This window comes from Kogia breviceps, chromosome 8, assembly GCF_026419965.1.
Source record: "Kogia breviceps isolate mKogBre1 chromosome 8, mKogBre1 haplotype 1, whole genome shotgun sequence".
Lineage (NCBI taxonomy): Eukaryota > Metazoa > Chordata > Mammalia > Artiodactyla > Physeteridae > Kogia > Kogia breviceps.
The window spans coordinates 73,814,713-73,823,568 of record NC_081317.1 but is presented as its reverse complement, the minus strand read 5'-3'; the positions used below and the strand labels follow the sequence as shown (position 1 = coordinate 73,823,568).

The 8,856-nt window shown below is 37.9% G+C and overlaps 1 protein-coding gene across 4 annotated transcripts in view; it reads right to left on the bottom strand.

The window, feature by feature from the left end:
• Positions 1-1,562: 1,562 nt before the first annotated feature.
• The window catches only part of MAMDC2 (MAM domain containing 2), a 166,266-nt gene continuing 158,972 nt past the window's right edge, over positions 1,563-8,856 (bottom strand). For 2 of the 4 annotated variants that reach the window (XR_010841596.1, XR_010841595.1), the window contains exons 12-14: positions 8,412-8,671; positions 2,735-2,819; positions 1,571-2,591 (exon numbers count right to left, since the gene is read on the bottom strand). Coding sequence is in view for 2 of the 4 variants with exons in the window: in XM_059072722.2 (XP_058928705.1) it covers positions 2,527-2,591; positions 2,735-2,819; positions 8,412-8,671 (410 nt within the window). In the remaining 2 variants the exon portion in view is untranslated. Of the gene's footprint in view, positions 2,592-2,734; positions 2,820-8,411; positions 8,672-8,856 lie in introns of all 4 variants that reach the window. The other 2 variants (XM_059072722.2, XM_059072723.2) reach the window with 2 other exon arrangements.

The window sequence follows — 8,856 nt, the reverse complement described above, 5'->3', positions numbered from 1 at the left end:
AAAGATCTAATTGGCTTTATTGAACAATTCATGAATTGGGCAGCAGCCCATCTAGCAAGTAGAGAAGAGCTCCAAGGAGTTGTATAAAGTGGAAGGCTTTTATAGACAGGAGGGGAAAGGGAAAAGGAGAGAGTGGATTACTTCATATTCCTGTGAGGGATGGGAAGGGCCTATGTGGCTGATTACCTTATTGGTGCTGACGAGAAAATTCCAGACTGACCTGTTAAGACTATAATCCTAGGGGAGGTTATAACTGCAGTTAGGTTACCTACTAAGTCTTGGTTTGCTGATGTTGGGCTTAGCACGAGTGACTCTGTTTGGGGCCTGTTGTTTCTTTTTTTCAAGAACAGTGAAGCAGACCAAGGTACAAAGCCAAGTCCTACACTAGCTGCTGAACTTGGACAGATTTAGTTTTCCTACTTACAAAATGGAAATATCACTAGCTTTACCTCACGGATTGTTGTAGGATTAAATGAGCAAATACATGTAAAGGTCTCTGAACGATGTCTGAAAATAATAAGTATTCAATAAATGTTAGCAATGATTATTACCATGGATTTATGTAATCTGTAAGCAAGGAATCTGGTGAATGACTTCATTCCTTCACCACATATTATAAATCCCTTATTATGCACTACATACTGTGTTAGGTCCTGACACAATCTTCAGTTCTTTATTCAGCAAATATAACTAAGCTCTGGACAGGAACAATGCTTTGAAGGAATTATAATGTCTAATATGCTGATGAATTAGTCAACATCTTGAAATCTTCCTTCCCCAGTGTTTCAACTCTGTTTAGGGATGTCCCCCCATAGGTAATTAATCATCATAAATAGAAAGGATTTGAGTTACAAAATTTTGCTTTACTATAAAAGTTTATTTTATTTTCTCCATGAACTTCAGGATGTTTATTTTGTATAGTGGAGTATTTTTTGTTTTCTAAGTAATGTGGCATTTGAGGAGCTTTTTACAGATTAATTTATGGGTTTTGACATTCTTGAGTGGGAAAACCTCCCAAATCCATGAGCACAGTGGATTTTTGGCCACACAAAGCAATTAAGAGGTTTGGGCTTTAGGGTCAGAGAGACCTGACTGTTAAATTTCTCCACTTAACAGTGGTAAAATCTTAAGTAAGTTTTTCATTTTTCTGTACCTCGGCTTCCTTATCTATAAAAAGGGATAATAATATATCCATTTTGGGGGATGTTTGGTGGGTTAAATTCATTCATTCATTCATTAAAGTATTTATTTGTTGCGTACCTACTATATACCAAGACATTCTTCTGGGTACTGAAACTACAATAGTAAATAAAACAAGAAAGAGTTGCTGTCTTCACAGAGTTTACATTCTAATAAGATAAAATTTGGGAGAAAATTGAGATTATGTGAAATAAAACACTCCTTAAAAATTAATTATTGCATCCATGTTTGCAATGCTTATGTCACAAATAAAAAGGCTTAAGAAGCATTTAAGTGTGGCAGAGTAGAGATTCAAATTAGAATTGGCAGTTATACAGTGAAGATATTCTGATAAAGAAAAATAATGTTGAAAAAATTAATTGCTAGTGAAGAGATTTTCAAATTATTTTTTATTAGGTAATCATAATTTCATAACAGCTGTTTGGATATACAAATATGTATATACAATTTTCTAAACATGTAAATAAAAGACAGTAGTCTAGTATATCTGCTTGAATTAATATTACTCAAAATATTACCAAAACATTTATTTTAAAAATCAGTAAAATTGTTTAACACGTTATAAAAGTCTGGGGGTATGTGTACATAAACATTTTTAAGCTTGCTTTACAAAAAAAGAGTGCAATTTCTATCCAAGTGTTCAGAGTGACTTTCAAAAGTAGTTTAAAGGGGGAAAAAAGAAGGTAGCACTGCCTTGTAATACAGCATTAATTAATACTGACTTATACCTTGGGACATTCATGAAATATCCTTTGTTATCACATATGGTAAAAATATTTAAAAATTAATACTCCATTTCTATGAATAAAACATAGAAAATAAGACTTTATTTTCTTAGAATAACTTGTTACTGTGAAAAGCTGCATTCATTCTGCAGATATTACTGACACCTCACATTATTACTTCAAAAATATTTATGGTACTTGAACTTCAAAAGAAAACCCACAAGACCTATTCTCCTCCCAGTACATTCACTGAATGCAGATTTAAGTGAGCACATCTCATTTTGATTGTGCCCTTTATTTGCATACTTTAAAATGACTACAATATAGTACATTTGTATTTTTAACTGGTACCAAAATTAAGATGAATGATCTAGGCAAAACCAGCAGCCTGTACTTCTAGTAACAGTTGTCATATGCAAAAAAAAAAAAAAAAAAGCCCTGAGTCAGTATTTTTTGCAAAAGTAATGAAAAAGAGTGCTTTGAAGTCATTTTATAACTTATGAAACGGTTAAGACTGTCCAGTATTCATTTGTCTTTTTTTTTTTCATTTTGATTGAAGAGAGGTATGGCTTTGTTTAGTTAATCCGATTCAGATCATTCCTTAATACTCAATTTCATTTAAGTCCTCAGAATATCCTGATGATTGCTGAGTTATATCTTCCATTTCTGTCAGGAAAGACAAATAGAAAATAATAGTTTTCTCTATTTTTATTGCAGAAAATACTTAATTTGCATTCTTATGATTGATTTGAGACTATTGCAAAATCCCTTTTCAGTCAAACTTATATAATTTGTAAAAATATTGTTACCCGCACAGGATCCTGCTTGAAATTTAACATCATCAATGGCAATATCACTTCTTATTGACACTCCCCGAATGGCTTCAAAAATTATCTGAAAAAATAATGAAGTTTGAATTTAGAAATAGAGTCATCCTGATAAAACGATGCTGGTCAAGGGCAAATCCAGACTGTATGGTTCTGGAAGCCTAGATTGTTCTCAGGGGCCCCCTTTCAGGAAAAGAATACAAAATCACCAATTCAAATTTAGGTACAAAAGGGAATATTTATTTGAAATTTAAAGAAATTCACAAAATTACTGGAGCCTTGGAGATTCAAGTTCCTTTTTTCTGAGACATTTTTAGGCAATTTCCCAGAAATGCCCACTTAGAAATGCCTCCTGGTGGTGACCTGGTTTCCCTCCCCACCTAGAACATTCTACTCCCGGTACTCACAGGACCTATGAGAGTGAGGGGCCCAGAAGCCTAAGCTTCCTTAGGCTCTCCCTAAATCTACCTTCATACTAGTACTAGGTGGGAGAATTAAAATGACGGATGAGACCCAAGTATGAACAGCAACATATAATAATTAAATTTACCAAAAAGACAATGGGTCACTTATCATGTTAAATACCATAACATCCAAGACACAGCCCAAGAAAAAGAGGAAACCAGTTTCATGACTTTAGATCCTAGAAGAAAATAACTGATCAAATATTCAGGTTCTAAGGAAAATAGATCATATTACCAGCTCTAAGGCTGCTCTGATAATGGTTAATAAACCACCGAATACTCCAGGGAGGCTTGTAGGTAATGAAAATCGTCCAGAAGACACATTTGCTCTACTCATTTTATGATCAAATTACTCCCTATTGGACTAGTTTATGATTTAAACTAAATCAGAGACTATAAAGTGGATAATTAATAAGCATATGAAACTATCTTGAAATTAATGACTCAAAGAACCTTTAATGATGGAAATGTTGCAAAATAACATTAATAGAAATTCTAAAGATATCACCCTAAACAAGAATCCAAATAAATGGCAAAAAGAGGAAAAAATGTCCTAACACATCTAGATAGGAGGATATATGAGTGTAGTTAATAAGTGTTTTGTTTTTCTGGACAACAGTAAAATCTGTTTTTGACCTCCACCTCTGCAATGGAAGTATAATAGGAAAATCACCTGATGGAATTATATCCTGAATTGTCTTCAGTTGGGCCAAACACTCGATTTCATACAATCCTCTCCTTTGAATTTCCTTCATATTTGAGTGATCACCATTTTATAGCATCATGATTGCCCCTTTGTATTATTCCCCTATTTGTATCTGTAGAAATTCTATTAAATAATTGTGGTTATTTTAGAATTAGATAAAAATATTATTTTTTCTTTCAGTTTAAGTATATTATTTTTTTCAAAAGGTTGCTAAGTCATTAGCACATAAATACTTATTGTTGGGACTCCACTACTTGATAAATGGAACATTAAGCTATCTTTTGGTCTAGGGGCACCAGGAAAAACATTACTGAGATTAAGGGTACCATGTATAAGAAAATTTGAAGACCTGGTCTTAGCTCAGTATCCAGCACATAATAATTCCTACTAAATGTTAGGCAGTATAATGAACAATATGAATGATATAAATATTTCATTGAGCTGAGAATTTGTCTAACACTCTCTTTCAATGGTATCAAAATATAAGAAATCAGGGAGGAAAACACCTGAGAGCAGAGGAGGAAAGGTAAGCAAGGAATCCAAAGGAAATAAAATCATTTTGTGTTTTTGATCAATGGTGAGTCAGGTTCTGCTTAGCACTTTAATAAATCCCTTAGGAAAGGACATGATTAAAATTTTGCCACTTAATGCATTTTTTTCTACAAAGAAAAACATCTGATGACTGGAATATCATCCAGAGGCCACCCAGGTATTTCCCCTATAGGATAAATCTCAAATGACGGCAGTACTACAGCATTCTAAAAATCACCTACACCTGCCCACCACCACTAATGATGTACACATTTACTTCTCTAGTTCTGTGCATTTTCCTGATCTCCAGTCTCAGCCTATTTTTTACTTGACACACCCACTTGGATGTCTGATAGACATCAAAAGCTTTGCACATCAAAAACCAAACCAGACTGGGGCTTCCCTGGTGGCGCAGTGGTTGAGAGTCCGCCTGCCAATGCAGGGGATACGGGTTCGTGCCCCGGTCCGGGACGATCCCACATGCCGCGGAGCGGCTAGGCCCGTGAGCCATGGCCGCTGAGCATGCGCGTCTGGAGCCTGTGCTCTGCAACGGGAGAGGCCACAACAGTGAGAAAACCGTGTACCACAAAAAAAAAAAACCAAAAAACAAAAACCAAAAGCAAAACAGACCAAACCAACTGTTAATTTCCCTCCTGCACATACCGCCCTCACTCCTTCAGATCTGCTCCACCTAAGGTCTTCCTCATCTCAACAAAGAGCGACTCCACTTTAGCAGTTGCTCAGGTCAAAAACTTTGAGGTCATCTTGACTCTTTCTCTCAAACCCCACATTCCACACGGAAGGAAGTCCTGTGGGCTTCTGATGACATCTCACCTGTGCTGCACAGCCCAACCCACCACTCCTACTCCTCCTGCAGGAGCCCCCAGAGTCTACTCCACTGCAACCTACTGTCCATGTAGTACCGGGAGTGATCGTTTTAAAATATAAATCAGACCGTATTACCTTAAAGCCATCTGATGGTTTCTCATTGCTTTTGGAATAAATTTCAAACTCTACCATGTCACCCAAGGCCTTTCATGAGTATTCCCTGATACTTCTTTGACCTCATTACCTGATCAGCTTGACTTATTCTTTTTCATAGCACTTATTTAACACCTGATGTTACATTGTATATTTTTGTTTCACATTTTCTACCTCTCCACCACTAAAATGTAAACTAAAAAAGAGTACGGGGCTTCCCTGGTGGCGCAGTGGTTGAGAATCCGCCTGCCGATGCAGGGGACACGGGTTCGTGCCCCGGTCTGGGAAGATCCCACATGCCGCGGAGCGGCTGGGCCCGTGAGCCATGGCCGCTGAGCCTGCGCGTCCGGAGCCTGTGCTCCGCAAGGGAGAGGCCACAACAGTGAGGCCCGCATACCACAAAAAAAAAAAAAAAAAAAAGAGTACGAACTCTATGCTATGTGCACTGCAGTATCCTCGGCACTTAAAAAAAATAGTAAATGGTCAATAAATATTTATTAAAAGGAGACACTTTGGCCTCATACTACAGGATCTCAGTCTGGATGCCTGATGTAGCTATTGAGATTACCAGGTCTGCCATGGTTATAAAGACCAGAGAGATTTGGGAGAGAATATATTTTCAGAAACAATAATAGTATCTTTTTATAGTTTGGTACTTTAAAGTTTATAAACCCTTTCACAAACATAATCTCATTGGATCCTCACTCTAACTCTGGTGATTTCAGCATGGCAGGCGTTATTAACCCATTTTGAAAATCTATAAACAGTCTCAGAGAGGATAACATTTCTCCAAGATCATTCAGTGCTTGTGGCACCCAGGGCAATGAGTGTATTTTGGGATTCTATGGTGGGAGGGAATGTAGAACAGTGGCTTAGGAATACAAACTTTGGAACCAGTCAGATCTGGGATTGAGTTCTCACTCTGCCACTTACCAGCTGCACATTTAGTTTTCCCCATCTTTAAAGAGGAGCTATAATATCAATTGGAAGAACTCATACACAGCTCTCAGCACTGTTAAGTACCTGGCACATAGAAGATGGCCATTTGCACATGAGTGTATCTGTGTTTTATTAGACACTAGGATGTTTTGGAGAACCTAGTTCATCGTGGTCTCCAGACAGTCCTGAGGGAATCACAAAATCAAGAAGAAAATTCCTCATGGCAGATTCATATCTGTTCCATTTTGAGCCAAAGGGAATGGTCTGGAATCTTCTTTCCAAATTGTGAGCTGAAAGTCTCTCAGGTCATTCCTCACCTTTGAACTTGAACAACCCAAGATGCCACCCCAGGTGCCTCACTACTTTGTGCTCAAAAATATTTTCAAACAACAAGCCACCTAGCAAGTCTAGTATATGCAAGGACCTGTACTTGGCCCCCAGGTTAGATGCTGGGAAGTCACCTGTTCCATATAACTCAAATTCTAGAGCTCTTCTGCATCAGCATCATTTGGGGGTTTTAAGAAACATCAGTGCTCAGGCTCCACCTGAGAGACTCAGATTCGTTTTGTCCAATAACAGAGATTCTTCATCTTTTGAGTGCATCAGAATCACCAGGAGACTTGTTAAAACATAGATTTCAGGGCCCTAATCCTCAGAGTTTCTGGTTCAGTAGTTCTGAGGTGGGGCCTGAGAATGTGTATTTCAGGTGAATTTCATATTAGGTGCATATGCATTTCAGGTGTTGCTGCTGGTCTCAGGGCCACACTTTGAGGACATTTGAATAGGGTAGGCATATGAGTGCCCTGATAGCCTAAAAAATTAATTCATCATCTCTGAATGATGATCAATGATATCAATAAGTTCCTGAGTGATCCATTTTCCTTCTGTAAGCAGATATTAAATCACTATCAAAATTATTCCTGGGGCTTTTTTTCTTTGCTAAAGTTTTAGATAATTTTATCCATGCTGAGATAATGGGCCAACCACAAATAATGGCACATCTTCCCTCTGTCATTTGGTCTTAGCAATCCAGCACCCTAGATGGTACTGTAACCTGGTCACCTGAGCTTCTGCAATTCAGTCCCATTTAGATCGGCAGAAAATTAATTTTGGTTAAGGGGTGGTGTAAAATAATGTCTTTCTTTTGGATACTTCCTCCTTAAATCTTCCTTTAAGATTTGCTTAAACCAAGCGGCCAGTTGTTAAAGTTGAGGGGTGCTGGTCCAGAAGCAAGGATGAGGAGGAAGTAGGGCTTTTAGCTGAAGGTCACACCTGGAATTCTACAGAGCAATTTCAGGAATAGTCAGGGGTCTAATGTTATCTCCCCAGAGCTTTCTGGAGCCTTGGCTCACCGTAGGCAGGTGAAGTCAGTGGCTTTCAGGAGGCTGCTGCTGATTTCTAGACTAACTGGCTGCTCAGTCTCATCCATTGGAATTGAAAAGGCTCTTTCTTATTGCTGTCCAGATTCCCTTATAATTGGGATCCTGTAGGATGGAGGTCTTCTACCGCCCATAAAAAGACCCAAAGGGAGACCCAGGACATAGGATCAAGACTAGTTTCTTCTGCATCAGTGCAGACAGAGGCTTAAAAATTTACTCTTGACCACATACTCTGTTAAATAGAAGCTTACAACAAAAGCCCTTGCGCGTGGCTAATGATGAGTGAAAGATGCAGCTGCAACAACTAATTAGGTAACACTATGTTTCGAAGAAAGAGAGACTGTTTTGGAGGTTTGCAGGATACACAGAATATACTTGACACTCATAATGCACCAAGACAAAAATAGATACACTTTCATCACTGAGTTGCAAAAATCACTTTATGCATAAATACCCAAAGCTTTCTCTTTCTGCCTAATTTCCCATTCACTGCTTAGGTTCAGTCAATATAGACTATTTTTACTCTTAAACAAGTACTGCCTTTAATCTATGACCCTGAAAAAGCACAAAACATTCTTGATGGTAACAAGAAAAAGAAAGAGCATCAGAAGGTTAAAGAAACATTCCCCATCACTTGATTCTTATCTCTTTTGGCTTACCTGGTGTCGCCTCTCACAGGTGTATTCAATCAGCCCTCGTAGCCAGGAGATGCTCTGCTCACCTCTTCTTCTCCATAAGAGGGACTCTTCACTGTCACCTTCCTTTTTCAAATAAACATTCAGGAGGCCAGTCCCTCCTCCATACATGTGGTAGAAAAAAGTCAAGCAGTGTTTTCCAGTGACTCCTCGTAGAGGCCTGGACGAGAGTCGTGCTTTTTGTCCATACACCATGTGGGAAGCCTCGATGTACATGTAGTAGCCTTGACAGCAATGCAACGTCAGGTATTGTTAAAAAGGACACTAGTTATATTTGCTTCTTTCTCTTATATATACATGTATAGTTTTTCAGATTATTTTCCATTATAGGTTATTACAATATATTAAATATCGTTCCCTGTGTTGTACAGTAAATCCTTGTTGCTTATCTATTTTATGTATAGCAGTT